Here is a 16,607-nt window from a genome sequence, read left to right on the forward strand (position 1 = left end):
TGATATCATTAATTAAACCGCACGGTCAATGGCGTACACGCAAAAAAATTCTTAAGTCCAAAATAGCGTATTTTTGGTAGCTTTTTATATCATAAAAAAAAAAAAATGAATAACAGGCGATCAAAAAGTCAGATAAACACAAAAATGGTACCGATAAAAACGTCAGAACACGGCACAAAAAATGAGCCCTCACACCGGCATGTACGCTGAAAAATAAAAAAGTTATAGGGGTCAGAAGATGACAATTTTAAACATATACATTTTCCTGCATGTAGTTATGATCTTTTTCCGAAGTACGACAATATCCAACCTATATAAGTAGGGTATCATTTTAATCATATGCACCTACAGAATAATGGACTTCTCTCTTTTCCATAACCACGGATGCCGGCTACAGCCACCAATTTACTGTATAGTCTCTGTTCTCACGCTGTGGTACACGTACCCTATCACACTCCTTATGTTGTTTACAGGTGCATGTATTGAGGAGACATGACGTGAAGTCACCAGGGGGGCGAGGCCGACCCTGCAGAGCGCACACAGCATTCGGAACAAAACAAACGCTGGCCAATGGAGTACCCCTTTAATGCAAACTTAGAGATGACATTTTAAGCTAGAGAGCCAATGTTTCCAATAAACAAAACCTTTCCTAAATTTGGATCTCTGAATTAAAACTCATCCTTGAATTTGCATTGACTGAGAATGCTGCTATTCTGATTAGATAGCAGACATTACATTAGCATAACAGCTGGACAAAAATGCTTTAAATACTTATGTGTCATTTCTTTGGCTTTTAAGTGAACTTGCAGCAGCTTGCTCAAATTCTGCTATTACACCCATATGTAAAGCATAGTTGACAATGATGTTAATAAACAAAAAGGCTTGGGCACTTTCACTATACAGAATAGAATACACTTATTAAAATAAAAAAATTATAATTAACAGCATTGCCTGGTAAGGACGTACATATGTTTGGAATTAAGAAGCAGGGATCCCATAAAGGGGTACTCCGCACCCCTAGACATAAAGGATAGGGGATAAGATGTCAGATCGCTGGGGTCCCGCTGCTGGGGACCCCCGGGATCTCGGCAGCAGCACCCACCTCACACCGGCAACGCTGGAGGCTTCGGATCCCGACCACAATGGCGGACGAGCGTGACGTCACGACTCCGCCCCGCCCCCTCAATGCAAGTCTATGGGAGGGGGCGTGACAGACCTCCCATAGACTTGCATTGAGGGGGCGGAGCGTGTTGCGCTCGGGATCCGAAGCCGTACAGGTGGGTGCTGCTGCCGAGATCCCGAGGGTCCCCAGCAGCGGGACCCCGACGATCTGACATCTTATCCCCTATCGTTTGTATAGGGGATAAGATGTCTAGGGGTGCGGAGTATGGGGTACTCCGCCCCTAGTTATCTTATCCCCTATCCAAAGGATATGTATGGAATTAAGAAGCAGGGATCCCTTAATGGGGTACTCCACCCCTAGGCATCTTATCCCCTATCCAAAAGGATAGTGGATAAGATGTCTGATCGCTGAGGTCCCACCGCTGGGGACCCCAACAATCGCGAGGATTGCTCTGTGGCTGATGACAGGTAATGCAGGGGACGGACAATAGTGACATCACAGCTCTGCCCCCCTCGTGACTTCACACCTTGTCCCCTCAATGCAAGTCTATCGGAGGGGGCATGGGAGGGGATAAGATGTCTAGGGGCGTAGAGGGGTTATCTAGGAATAGAGGGGGGGGGGGAGACACCCCACACCAGTCCTCAGATGGTGTGTGGTACTACAACTTGGATCCATTCACTTGTATGTAACAGAGCTGCAAACACACACACAAACACTCCCCCTAAGGAAAGCTCTGTTTTCAAATCCTATATAAGAAAGTCGGTAAGTATCTGATCATGATGGTCTGACCACTGGGACACCAACCACCTTTATTTGGAAAGGTAGGGTGAACTTTTATTATGTAAGGCTTTAAAAAAAAAAAAAAATTTTTGTTCCCCCCTCAGAGAACTTGTATGAGCTCATATGAGATTGCTCATGCAGATCCATACAATACAGATGTACTGCATTCATCCATTAGATCCAGGCTCTAAAAGCAGAGTCTAGCAAAGGAAAATTACAAAAAAATAAAAAATCTATCCCAAAAATTCTTAACATAACAGGTTTTACCTAAAAACTTGATTTAAACAATTGGGTCATCAGAAAATGACCTATTCTCTTTAATGGAGTATTAAAGGGGCTATCCACCATAAGGTGATTTTAGTAGTATGTACCTGCCAGAACTGGGTATTTCATTCTCTAAACTACACATCCCATAGTTCCATAGTTTGTAAGTATGTGGTCACTTTCCTCCCTCCCAAACATCAGCCACCCCACCCATTGAAGCACACCTGTGATCCCTTTAATGCAATACACCAGTGTTTCCTATTCAGGGTGCCTACAGCTGTTGGAAAATGAACTCTCTCCCACCCAGTGGTTGCTCCACCCATTGAAGCAGGACAGACTCCCTCCGAGCACCCGATTAGTGATGTCAGGTCTCGACGCACTGCAACCTGGGAAATCCCAAGACCTGAGTAATTTTGTATGCTGTTAAAAATAAATATTGGGGACGATAATCACAGAAGAATTGCGAGACCAATGTCGCACACAGGTACAGACACTATATTATGAACCACACTAACTTTTCAACCCCTGTAGCATAGTCAAATAAAAAAAATCCTGGAATACCCCTTTAAACATGAGGGTGTCCTAACTCTCCCTCTATAGCAGATGTTGGGGGAAACAGAAGTTAGAATAGAGAACTGCAGCAACCAGGGCCAGGCAGCTGTTTTACAATAGCGAGTCTGCACTTATCTACATTGGTCAATAGTTGAGATGTCCCAAAATGTAAAATAAAAAAAACTAATTTCATTATTATGAATGCTCACAAATGATAAGTACCACAAGGACATGTTTGATACATGAAAACATGTCATAGATTCTCTAAAAAATAAATTGGCAAAGGACTGAGAAACTGACGAGTAAGCACCTGGTAGAACATTCTCAGAAAAATGCCAATCTGCATAAAGCATAAGGAGAGCAAAATCAAATTTACTGAAAAGGGCAGAACTGTATGCATTAATAGTAATATACCAGTCTAGAATTAACATACTCAGTATCACATGCACAAGATGCCACCAAAAATGCCAAAAAGGTGACATTTTAGTAATTGTTGCGGTGCTCACACAGAAACTACACAGCATAGTAAAGACGTGGATTAGGCAAGAATCTCACCATGTTTTTGCATCCTGTTGGGCAAATGCCCCATGAAAACAGGATGGAAAATTCTGAAGGTTCCTTTCTCTGGTCCTGTTTTAGGGAAATAGAAGTCAATAAATGCAAAAGGATGGGCATTCTGTGATTTAAACTAGTATTAGGGAAGGGGCTTATTCATATATATAAATTTTATTCCACACTTTGTTTACTATATTTTTATTATTACATGCAATCTTTATATTGCATAAACTGAACAATGCTGTCCCATAGCACAGCATTGATCAGTGTTATAGGCACTTCATTGCTACAGCAAAAAAGGAGCACTGGTTGGACAGCAGGGAAGCAGGTAAGAGACTTACCTCCATCCTAACAGCTGATCGGCGTACCGTGATTTGGGCCCAGATCAGCTACCCTGTGCTGCCAGGATGTGTTTTCCGGGACTTCATGCCACCGCAATCAACTTTGATCGCTATGTCTAAAGGGTTAATGCCGGACATCAGCCTAATTGGCGGTGCCCAGCATTAGCCATGGGTCCTGGGACTTTCCCAGCATGAAGCTGAGTGCACCTCATAGAATGGGAGAGGGCACAGCGCTTTTCAATTTTTCCCCCAAAATACATTTTATGATCTACATACATTTTATTATCTAATGAAATGTGTCATTACAGAGAACAATTGGCCACGCAAAAAAACACCCTCACATGGCTATGTGGATGGAAAAATAAGAGTGCGTCTTTAAAGTGTTAAAAGAAAAGCTGGCACAAAAATAAACACTTTAACCCCTTAAGGACGCAGCCCATTTGGGCCTTAAGGACGCAGACAATTATATTTTTAAGTTTTTGTTTTTTCCTCCTCGCCTTCAAAAAATCATAACTCTTATATTTTCATCCAGAGACTAGTATGAGGGCTTGTTTTTTGCGCAACCAGTTGTCCGTTGTAATGCCATCACTCACTTTACCATTAAATGTATTTTGCAACCAAAAAAAATACAATTTGTGTGGGGAAATTAAAAAGAAAACAGCAATTTTGCTAATTTTGGAAGGTTTTGTTTTCACGCCGTACAATTTACGGTAAAAGTGACATGTGTTCTTTATTCTTTGGGTCAATACGATTAAAATGATACCCATGATAACATACTTTTCTATTGTGGTTGCGCAAAAAAATAAAAAAAATAAAAAAAAAAATCGCAAACTTTAACCAAAATGTTTAAAATCCCCCTATTTTGAAGGCCTATAACTTTTTAATTTTTCCGTATAAGCGGCGGTATGAGGGCTCATTTTTTGCGCCGTGATCTGTACTTTTTATTGATACCATATTTGCTTATATAGAACTTTTAATCCATTTTTTAATACATTTTTTTGGGAATAAAATGTTATAAAAAAGCATCTATTTTGGACTTTGTTTTATTTTTACATTCACGCCTTTCACCGTACGGTATCATTAACATTTTATTTTAATAGTTCAGATATTTACGCACGCGGCGATAGCAAATATGTATATAAAATATTTTTTTAACACTTTTTGGGGGGTGAAATAGGGAAAATCGGACAATTTATGTTTTTATTGGGGGAGGGGGTTTTTCAATTTTTTTTTACTTTTATTTTTACACATTAATAGTCCCCATAGGAGACTATTTATTGCAATCACTCAATTGCTAATCCTGTTCAGTGCTATGTATAGGACATAGCACTGATCAGGGTTATCGGTCATCTTCTGCTCTGGTCTGCGGGAAGGCAGATCAGAGCAGAAGACGCCGGAAAGGCAGCGGAGGCAGGTGAGGGGACCTCCGTCTGCCGTGCTGGATGATCGGATCGCTGCGGCAGCACTGCGGGCGATCCGATCATCCATTTTAGTGACCGAGATGCTGCAGATGCCGTGATCTGTATTGATCACGGCATCTGAGGGGTTAATGGCGGACATCTGCAGGATCGCGGGTGTCTGCCATTACGGGTGGGTCCAATCAGCAGCCGGGACCTGCCGCGCATGATCCGGGCATCGCACCGATGCTCGCAGTTATGCTTAGGATGTAAATGTACGTCCTGGTGCGTTAAGTACCACCTCACCAGGACGTACATTTACGGCGCTTGTCAGTAAGGGGTTAAAACTGCTGGAAAACTGATTTTGGCACAGGGATATGTTTACAATCCCCCAAATAAATGCCAGCATGTGGCTCTTCACCCAAATTAAGTTGCCAGGAGCAGCAAAAGACACAAGCAGACTATTATATTTACACTGAGATTGGGAGAGTCAATGTAAACTTTTATCCCATACGTTAACAAACATTACATATTTTTCTACAATAGGGATATGCATCAGGCTGAGAAACTTCATGCAGCTCATTAGGGCATAGGTGTGTAATACTAAAGAATAAGAACATACAATGCAAAGGCCAGGTTCACACTGTGGAATCTTTGGCCGGATGAAATCCAACCAGAGATCTAAGTGCGTGCAGCTCAGTGAATTAGCTGGTGCTGGGACCGCACAGACATTGCGTCCCCATAGATGGTAAAGTCTTCAGAGCAGAGATCTGCTAGAACCTTGATCGAGTTCAATGTTCCGGAGGAATTTTTTGGAGAGAATTTTCTGGGCAGAAAGCCCACTTCGAAAAAACTCTGCAGTGTGCACTGCGTAGTGGAATCCTATTGCCAGCAACGGCACTCTGCTGCACCAGAATTTCAAGACTGAATTCTGTAGTGTGAAACCGGCCTTACAGTTGTGTGTCTTACAGTGGTAGTCCATACACTGGGTGTCCGCAGACTATTTCCCCGTTAAAAGGAAAAAAACTCCATGTAAAAAGGCAGGTCTGTCTTTATTTTCTGCATTAAGAAAACCGCACTGATCTATTCTGGTGTGTCACCCAGTGTTTATAGGTATTAAATATCATGCATACATGTTAAATGAGTTGAAAGAACTCAAATATGCAGCAGCTATAATGAAAAGAGGAACAATCCTTTAGAGACAAGAAATCCTGGAAGTATATAGCGCTGTCTTATAAAATGCTTACATAACTCATAAAAGGTGTTATGATAATTATAGCTTGGATGGCATTTCTTACAGGCTAGGTAGTGCTTCCTGCACATGCTTTAAACATCTTAATAATCAGTGTTAAGCTCATGGAGTGAGAAGGAAATTACACCACCCACAGCCATAGAAATGAAGCTGAGCTATGATTAGTCCACACTGTATTGCACCTGCAGCTAGAACAGGCTTCATGAATGCCAGAGACTCCACCATAGGTTAAGAACAGGCTTCATGAATGCCAGAGACTCCACCGTAGGTTAAGAACAGGCTTCATGAATGCCAGAGACTCCACCGTAGGTTAAGAACAGGCTTCATGAATGCCAGAGACTCCACCGTAGGTTAAGAACAGGCTTCATGAATGCCAGAGACTCCACCGTAGGTTAAGAACAGGCTTCATGAATGCCAGAGACTCCACCGTAGGTTAAGAACAGGCTTCATGAATGCCAGAGACTCCACCATAGGTGAAGAACAGGCTTCATGAATGCCAGAGACTCCACCATAGGTGAAGAACAGGCTTCATGAATGCCAGAGACTCCACCGTAGGTTAAGAACAGGCTTCATGAATGCCAGAGACTCCACCGTAGGTTAAGAACAGGCTTCATGAATGCCAGAGACTCCACCATAGGTGAAGAACAGGCTTCATGAATGCCAGAGACTCCACCATAGGTTAAGAACAGGCTTCATGAATGCCAGAGACTCCACCGTAGGTTAAGAACAGGCTTCATGAATGCCAGAGACTCCACCGTAGGTTAAGAACAGGCTTCATGAACGCCAGAGACTCCACCGTAGGTTAAGAACAGGCTTCATGAACGCCAGAGACTCCACCGTAGGTTAAGAACAGGCTTCATGAATGCCAGAGACTCCACCGTAGGTTAAGAACAGGCTTCATGAACACCAGAGACTCCACCGTAGGTTAAGAACAGGCTTCATGAATGCCAGAGACTCCACCGTAGGTTAAGAACAGGCTTCATGAATGCCAGAGACTCCACCGTAGGTTAAGAACAGGCTTCATGAATGCCAGAGACTCCACCGTAGGTTAAGAACAGGCTTCATGAATGCCAGAGACTCCACCGTAGGTTAAGAACAGGCTTCATGAATGCCAGAGACTCCCCCGTAGGTTAAGAACAGGCTTCATGAATGCCAGAGACTCCCCCGTAGGTTAAGAACAGGCTTCATGAACGCCAGAGACTCCCCCGTAGGTTAAGAACAGGCTTCATGAACACCAGAGACTCCACCGTAGGTTAAGAACAGGCTTCATGAATGCCAGAGACTCCACCGTAGGTTAAGAACAGGCTTCATGAATGCCAGAGACTCCACCGTAGGTTAAGAACAGGCTTCATGAATGCCAGAGACTCCACCGTAGGTTAAGAACAGGCTTCATGAATGCCAGAGACTCCACCGTAGGTTAAGAACAGGCTTCATGAATGCCAGAGACTCCCCCGTAGGTTAAGAACAGGCTTCATGAATGCCAGAGACTCCACCATAGGTTAAGAACAGGCTTCATGAATGCCAGAGACTCCCCCGTAGGTTAAGAACAGGCTTCATGAATGCCAGAGACTCCACCGTAGGTTAAGAACAGGCTTCATGAACGCCAGAGACTCCCCCGTAGGTTAAGAACAGGCTTCATGAACACCAGAGACTCCACCGTAGGTTAAGAACAGGCTTCATGAATGCCAGAGACTCCACCGTAGGTTAAGAACAGGCTTCATGAATGCCAGAGACTCCACCGTAGGTTAAGAACAGGCTTCATGAATGCCAGAGACTCCACCGTAGGTTAAGAACAGGCTTCATGAATGCCAGAGACTCCACCGTAGGTTAAGAACAGGCTTCATGAATGCCAGAGACTCCCCCGTAGGTTAAGAACAGGCTTCATGAACACCAGAGACTCCAGGTTGTCTAGAAGGTTTAACTTGTAAAAGTAGGTGTTCAGCTTTGTTACAAACTGTGCTATACAACAACGGTGCTGTCCCATTTATTGTTGGATAATACTAGAAGATGGAAATACAATCCTAATGTCCACATTAAGTTGATAGGATAAAACTTATGAAATTTCACTGCAATGTGCCCCTTCAGCTATCACCAGCTATACATGAAGAGCACATCAGAGTAACGGTTGACACATTGACACCAATATCCTAGCTTCTTAAGGATCACAAAGGAGCTACTGGATATGCACTGTGCAGGGAACTTTAACGCAGCATTGCTGAACACTGATGGGGGTCACAGGGATGTACCTTTTCTTAATATCAATACAGGACACCTACCAAGCACATGACTGGTAAAACTACTTTATCCTTTTACTGCCAAGGACACATGCTCTAGGTCCAATGACCTCAAGATCACAAACTGTTATTCTTATCACTCCCTCTGCGCTGCCTCCACTGACCCAAGGGAGGATACTGGAAACTTTATGTTATCAGCCCTAGTACTATTCACAGAGGATATGTGCCCTCTGACTGTCAGCGTCATACCCAGAAGAAAACGGTCTAATACTAGCCAAACCAGTCAGCCCTCTATTTTGGGGCTCTTGTCAACACAGAATAGATATGGCATCTCTAAAGACAATATCCTGCTCTAAGACGTGAGGGGAGCAATATATGTAACCCCCCTGCTCCTAGCCAGGACAATTGTCATGGATCATAGAGGCTTTGGTCTATTTAGCGGTCATTATAAGAAAGGCAGAAGTGTCAACACTGGAATTTGGGAGGAGCTACATGTTTAAGATTCTGTTTTGGTCAGAATTTGAGCTACTTTTATTTTTACAAATTTTCTTTAACCCCTTAAGGACACAACCAATTTTATTTTTGCCTTTTTGTTTTTTCCTCCTCTTCTAAAATCCATAACTCTTTTATATTTCCATTCACATGAGGGCTTGTTTTCTGCATGACCAGTTGCACTTTGTAATGAAATCACTCATTTTACCCTAAAATGTATGGGGGGGGGGGGGTGTAGTTTTCACGCTGTACAATTTACGGTAAAAATGTAATGTTTTCTTTATTCTCTGGGTCAATACGATTAAAATGATACCCATGGTTACATACATTCCTATTATTGTAATGCTTTTAAAAAATGTGTGAGGGCTCATTTTTTACACCATGATCTGCAGTTAGTTTTAGTACCCCGTTTGTGCATGTGACTTTTTGATCGCTTTTTATAAAATTGTTTTGCAGTTTAATGTGACAAAAAAGCAGAAATTTTGGCCTTTTTTTTTATTTTTTTTACATTAACATTATATTTTTATAGTTCGGACATATCAAATGTATGTTTATTTATCCTTTTTACGCTTTTCTGTATTAATATGGGGAAAAGGGGTGATTTCAAACTTTATTGGGGAGCGGCTTTTTCACATTTATTTTACACTTTTATAGTCCCCATAGGGGACTATTTATAGCAATCATTAGATTGCTAATACTGTTCAGTGCTATTCATAGGGCATAGTACTGATCAGTATTATCGGTGATCTTCAGTCTGATCAGCTGGAAGGCAGATCAGTGCAGAAGACCCCGGGAGACAGACGGAGGCAGGTGAGGGGACCTCCGTCCGCAATCTTGGCTGATCTGATCCCCGCGGCAGTGCCGTGGGTGATTAGAACAGACATTTTAAGTGCCGCACTGCCGCAGATGCAATATAGATCACTACAGATCACTGCATCTAAGGGGTTAATGGCAGACATCAGCACGATCGCTGTACGGCGCTGTGCGCTAAGTGACGCTATACAGTGCCGTACATTTACAGTGCATGTCCTTAAGGTCTTAAAACATTGTGGATTTGTAAAGACTGGCACTTTACATGCCAGTACATAGGCTATGTTTATACAACAGAATTTCTGAACGGAATTTGTAGAAATATTCTCACTGACTTTAAATCAGATTCTGCCGCACTATGCACAAGGCAAAATTTCCGTGGCAGATCTTTTTGCCATGGAAATCCCGATTCTGGCATCCATAGGAAGACTAGTCATGTCTATTTTTTCTGCTGATACGGCTCAGAAATGCATTGCAGTCTGAGACGGCGCATTTCCGAGCGGTCATAGCGCCTGCCAGAACATTCTAATGTGCAGAATGTCCACCCATGTTTTCCGGGCAGACATTCCGCACATTTTTTGGCCATGTTAGCTTTATGCTTTAAGTTAGACCTTCCTGGACCTCCAAGGCCATGCTAACTTATTTGGAAAATGGTGAACCCAGCATTAAAAGGAAAAATTAATTGCAAATTTGTGTGCAAAGAGCTACTTGTCAAAAAATTCCAACAATGTCGGGCAGAAAACTGGTGTACAGTCTTTACATTTTTTTTATTTTTTTTTTTTACTCCTTTATGTATTGGGGCAAAAGAGAACAAAGCCACCCATGACTGTATAGGGCTGTACATGAAGGGGTACAATTCTTCTAATTTTACGTTGTGTGATTGTGAATCGTATCTGCTTTCTTTAGGGTAGGGTCACACATGCCGTATTTTGCTGCTGCGTACTTTGCTACCCATTTAAGTCAATGGGTAGCAATATACGAAGCTTATTTTGCTACCCATTGACTTCAATGGGTAGGAAAATACGCAACAGCAAAATACGGCATGTGTGACCCTACCCTAAAGAAACAACGCCCATAGCAACCAATCAGATTGCTTCTTTTATTTTTTAAAAGGCCCCTAAAAAATGAAAGAAGCGATCTGATTGGTTGCTATGGGCAACTCAGCAACTTTTCCTCTGGACAGGTTTTGATAAATCTCCCCAAAAGCCATGAACAGAAGCGATGTTGTCTGACCCTTTCTCACAGAACCCCTGTAAGACTGGGATCTCCACTTTTCTGCGCCAGGGTTGCAACTAGAGATGAGCGAACTTACAGTAAATTCGATTCGTCACGAACTTCTCGGCTCGGCAGTTGATAACTTTTCCTGCGTAAATTAGTTCAACCTTCAGGCACTCCGGTGGGCTGGAAAAGGTGGATACATTCCTAGGAAAGAGTCTCCTAGGACTGTATCCACCTTTTCCAGCCCACCGGAGCACCGGAAAGCTGAACTAATTTATGCAGGAAAAGTCATCAACTGCCGAGCCGAGAAGTTCGTGACGAATCGAATTTACTGTAAGTTCGCTCATCTCTAGTTGCAACCAAAAGGAATCCATTGAGTTGCATAAAAACTATAGGTGAGTTTATCACAATGAAACCTCAAGTAGAAAGAGTCCGGCTGGGTTCGCACCTGCATCATAGGTTGTTGGGAATAGAGCAGCAGGATTACAGAATAAAAAAAATGACAATTGTGTGAACCTTTAAAAATATATATATGCAAAAATAATAAAGCAAAAGCTTTACCAAACATATGATTTGGAAGTTTCCCAACCAGTGTGCTTGTAGCAAAACTACAACTTTCCGCTTTCAGCTGTCCAGGCATGCTGGGGATTGTTGCACCCTGGTCGGGAAACTTTGTTCTTCAACTATACCAGTTACTTTGTAGAACAAAACCAAAATGCTGTCCCAAAAAAAACGGACCCTGAACCGACTCAGCATAACGGCAGTGTGAACTTAGCCTTACATCTTAACATCTGACCACAATCTCTCAGGGCACACTCCCCAATGCTGGCACTTAGTCTGTGCAAGTTGGCACACCTGCTGTGTAAAGTGCCATGTAGAGTGGTACAGTGTGAACTTGTTCATATTGGATGGATTAGATAGGTAGATAAGGCTGGGTTCACACCACGTTTTTGCAATACAGTTCCCATATCAGGTTTTTTATTTAAAAAAAAAAATGGATTCCTCAAAACCGGACCAAAATATATCAAAACGTTGTGTACAAATTTTAATCTATGTACGGTTGAAAAATGATATCTGGTTGCGTTCGTTTTTTAAGGAAAAAAAAAAAAGTATACATTTTTAGCTTTTCACTCCATTATGAATAAAGTTTCACTTTGAAATTCCAAGAAAAAAATAAATTAATTAATTAATAAATAAATAAAAAATGTGCAAAGTCAAAAACTGTATGGCGAAAACTGGATGGAACCGTACGCACATACAGTTCTGTACAGTTCCCATTGACTCCCATGTTAAAGAAAAAAAAATGTATACGTTTCAATATGGTTTTTCACTCAGATCTCAGTAGGCTATGGTTTGGAGTACAGGGGAAGAAAAAAAAAAATAAAAAAAAAAAAACCTACAGGATGCAAAATGGACACAACCGGATGCATCATTTGGCATACGGTTTTCAATGGAGAGTCAATGCATACGGTTTTCAATACGGTTCCGTACGGTTTTCAAATTGAAAACATATATGGGAACTGTATTGCAAAAATGTGGTGTGAACCCAGCCTAAGGGTGGGTTCACACTACGTTTGTAGTGTACGGTTGCTGGATCCAGTTGGGAGGGGCGAAAACCGTCCGCTCCTGTATCCCAGCCGGATCCAGCCCGAACCCCATTCATTTCAATGAGCCGACCAGTGTCAAACGCTGACTCCGGTTGTCTCATTTTCCTCGTATACGGTTTTCTGATCAAACCTCAAACCGTGGTATACCACAGTATTAGGTCCGGTCAGAAAACCGTATAATGAGCAAAAATGAGACAACCGGATTCAGCATTTGACACTGGTCGGCTCATTCAAATGAATGGGGTTCAGGCCGGATCCGGCTGGGATACGGGAGCGGACGGTTTTCACCCCTCCCAAATGGATCCAGCAACCGTACACTACAAACGTAGTGTGGACCCACCCTAAGAGATAGATTTGCAGCACCAAGGAAAGATATAATAGATCTTGCACATACAACATTACCAGCAATGGCAACTAAATCCCCCTAGATGTGAAGGAGGGATAGATATGCAGTGCAGTTCCATTTCCTTGGCATGATGTGCCCACAGATGGGGCACAGGTAAATCAGCAGGTCACATCTGTCATGACAAGCTCCTTCCTGCCCATCTGCAGCCCTAGTGCTGTACTTCACAGGTGTGGGGGCAGCGCTACTTTACCGGAAGTCATAGGGTGAGGTCTTTCATATAAATGTTCTCCCACCAGTGGTAGTACTACAAGTACCAGCCGTGCCAACCAGACCGTAGCTTTCCATAGCCCTGAGCAGTGGGTACCGTCAAACCCTGCCGCTCCCCATGTGTGAGGAGTCCCCTGCCTAAGCCCAGGTGACAGGAGGACGATGTCGGGCGCAGGGCACACTACTCACCGTTCGGGCCGTACTTGTCGCGGTTCCTCCGGACCTGTTCGGTGGTGAGCCCGCAGCTCTCGTTCACCTGGAAGTGTCGGAGCACCTCGGTGACGGGCTTGGCGTGCGCGCTGTCCATGGTGGTGTGGTGCGGGTGTAGAGTGGGCAGCACGGACTCTCTTGTCGCCTCCTCTCCAGAGATCTCCTGATAGCGCTGGGGCAGCCGTGTGTCCGTGCACCTTGTCTTTCTCTATGGAAAGGTGAGCTCCTGCCTGGGATCCGCCTGTGCCCGGACCAGCTTCAGTACTGCACTGCCCTCCTGCTGCTGCCTACTCCTGCCTGTGCCATACCGAGCCCCCACAACGCTGCTCCCGCACAGATGACTGCTCTGCGCCCTGTCACCAGCGAGTCACTGACTGAAAGTTCCTGTTCTGTGGTAACTTACTTATCCTGTGCTACCTGAAGCCTCCTCATTGGTTGCTCTCAGCACCCAAATAGCGCCAGCCCCCGCCACAGCCTGCGCCTCTGCCCATTGGCCCCTGCTAGCTCTACGTTAGCATGTCGACGATGTAGCCTTCGGTAATTTTACTGTGGAAAATGTTTTTTCGAGCTTGTATAGATATGGGCACCCCCTCCCCTCCCTCCTAGCTTCACTTCCTCTTATTCAGCTACGACTTGCAAGCTAGAAGCAGGGGTGCAGCGAGCAAGGGGTTAACGCGGGAAACCGCAAGGCTGAGGAGATAACGCGATGACAGTTGCCTTGTAAGGGTACGTTCACACTTACAGAATCTGCTTCGGATTGGATTCTGCTGATATCAGTGTAACTCAATGACTGAGCACAGTATATGAGCAGGGTTTGTTCACACACTGCAGATTTGTCATCAAAATGGGCATTCACATCAGTTGCAGGAAATCTGCAGCAGATCCGCAATGTGTGGACATACTCATGGCAAATATTTAAATGAGATTGCATGGTATTTACATGTGGTAACTCTCAGTGTATGTAACCTGCAGCAGGAAGCTATCAAACTGCTATCATTGTGGTTAGAGATGAGCGAACTTACAGTAAATTCGATTCGTCATGAACTTCACGGCTCGGCAGTTGATGTCTTATCCTGTGTAAATTAGTTCAGCCTTCAGGTGCTCCGGTGGGCTGGAGACTCTCCTAGGACTGTATCCACCTTTTCCAGCCCACCGGAGCACCTGAAAGCTGAACTCATTTATGCAGGAAAAGTCATCAACTGCCGAGCCGAGAAGTTCGTGACAAATCGAATTTACTGTAAGTTCGCTCATCTCTAATTGTGGTGTCCCACCTGTGACTCTCTAGGGAACTACAACTCCCATCATGCGTGCACAGCTGTTGGATGTGCATGCTGGGATGTGTAGTTTTGCACAAGCTGGGGAGAAAGAAGTTGGTGGGCTACCACAAAACACAAGTCACACCCCCACCATAGATAGAACACCATTATGCCAGGTGTAAGCCTCTAAAAGGTGTTAAAAAATAAATAAAATAAAAATAAAAAAAAACAACGTGGGCACTGGAAAGACACTGAATACCCTTGACGTGGGTTGTAAGCTTCTGTATTTAGGCCAAAATATCAACAAATACCTCAACTTCATTATGACTATTTTTTTTATTTTTTTTCAATTTAGCCTTGCTGAGGAGTCCGAGGTGCCAATGCTTTGTGTGGTGCATGTAGAAGTTGCTGGGCAACCCACCTAATTGATATAGGCGTAATTAATAGGTTGGTGCACTACACACTATTGTGTAACTGGCACCCATTGTATGCTTTAGGCTAGATCAGAGTTTTCCAAACAGTGTGTCTGCAGCGTTTGGGCTAAATGCACTATTTACAGTGAACTGGATAGCACAGCAGACCACGCATAGTGCATGCAGTCTAAACTTTCCAAAAAATAGTGCATGAAGGAAGGCTAAGTTTCTACTTGTTTTATTGGTCCTGCGTTTTTTGGTTTGAAAAAAACACAAGAAAAAACGGCAGTTCAATTTCCTGCGTCTGGCGTTTTTTCCTTTGTGTGGAAATTGCAATTTGCCAGTTTTTTTTTTTTTTGGTACCCAAAATTTGTTGGGTACAAAAAAAAAGATGAAGTAGTGATGGAAAAAATTTTATTCAACTAAATTTATATTTTTTATAAAAAATTTTTAATAAAGTGTGTGTGTGTTTCACTTTTTTTCTCAATTTTTTAGGTAGTACTACTACCCAGCATGGAACAGACTGTCAGTCGTGACACCCGATGCGATCGTCCATAATATAGCAGAGATGCGGAGCGGCTCTATACAGTGCTCACATCTCTGCTCTGAACTCCGGCCAGTGATGTGAATAGAACATCACTCATTCATATTTGGTGATTGGCCGGATGGTTGCAGCCAATCACAGCTCTCGGAGGGAAATATGAATGAGTGAGTGGCCGGCCGGAGTATAGTGCAGAGATGCGAGCGCAGGAGAAAGCCGCTCCCCATCTCTGCAATAGACAGGACAATCACAGCAGGTGTCAGTAGTGATACTACACTACAGGTACTACTATTCCCATCATGGAACAGTGTGTTCCATGCTGGGAGTAGTAGTAGTACTACCTAAAAAATGTAAAAAAATGTAAAGAAAAAAAGTGAAAAACACACACACTACATTTTTATTATTGTCAGCTATATTTTTAGTGCCCTGCCCACCCACCCACATAAATCGATCCCTGTTTTAAAAATTTATAAAAATTTTGTTATAAAAAAGATACATTTCGTTAAATAAAAAAAAATTTCCATCACTACTGTATCTTTATTATTTTTTTTTTAATGGTACTCTACAAAATTTAATTAAAAAAAAGGTATAAAAATCGCATGAAAAAAACACCAAAGTTAAAAACCCACATGGCGTTTTTCTTGGAATTTTTTTACTTCCATAGACTTCTATGGAAGAAAAACGCCCAAATTTCAGGCAAAAAAAACGCCAGCGGCTCAACATGCTGCGATTTAGCAAAACCGCCAAGGAGCTGAAAAACGCCAAAAAAAGAGGGGAAAAAACGGCAAAAGGATAAAAAAAAAAAAAAAAGCCAAACTGAAGTTGAAGAAGAATTTAGCGATTCCTCATTAATTTACAGATAACATCTGGCCGCACCGCTTTTTGGCCGAAAAAACACCATGCGGCAGAATTGGCGTTTTTCTTGGCGTTTAAAAAAACAAAAAGTAGA

At 43.0% G+C, this 16,607-nt stretch overlaps 1 protein-coding gene across 2 annotated transcripts in view; it reads right to left on the minus strand.

The window, feature by feature from the left end:
* Window positions 1–14,029, minus strand: part of ATP2A3 (ATPase sarcoplasmic/endoplasmic reticulum Ca2+ transporting 3) — a 269,997-nt gene extending 255,968 nt beyond the window's left edge. Inside the window, exon 1 of one of the 2 annotated variants that reach the window (XM_056556395.1) lies at window positions 13,428–14,029. In XM_056556395.1, the coding sequence (XP_056412370.1) occupies window positions 13,428–13,545 (118 nt within the window). In that variant the 5' untranslated portion in view covers window positions 13,546–14,029. Of the gene's footprint in view, window positions 1–13,221; window positions 13,247–13,427 lie in introns of those variants that run through there. The other variant, XM_056556396.1, reaches the window with a different exon arrangement.
* Between the last annotated feature and the right edge of the window lie 2,578 nt (window positions 14,030–16,607).

This window comes from Hyla sarda, chromosome 2 (assembly GCF_029499605.1).
Source record: "Hyla sarda isolate aHylSar1 chromosome 2, aHylSar1.hap1, whole genome shotgun sequence".
Classification (NCBI taxonomy): domain Eukaryota; kingdom Metazoa; phylum Chordata; class Amphibia; order Anura; family Hylidae; genus Hyla; species Hyla sarda.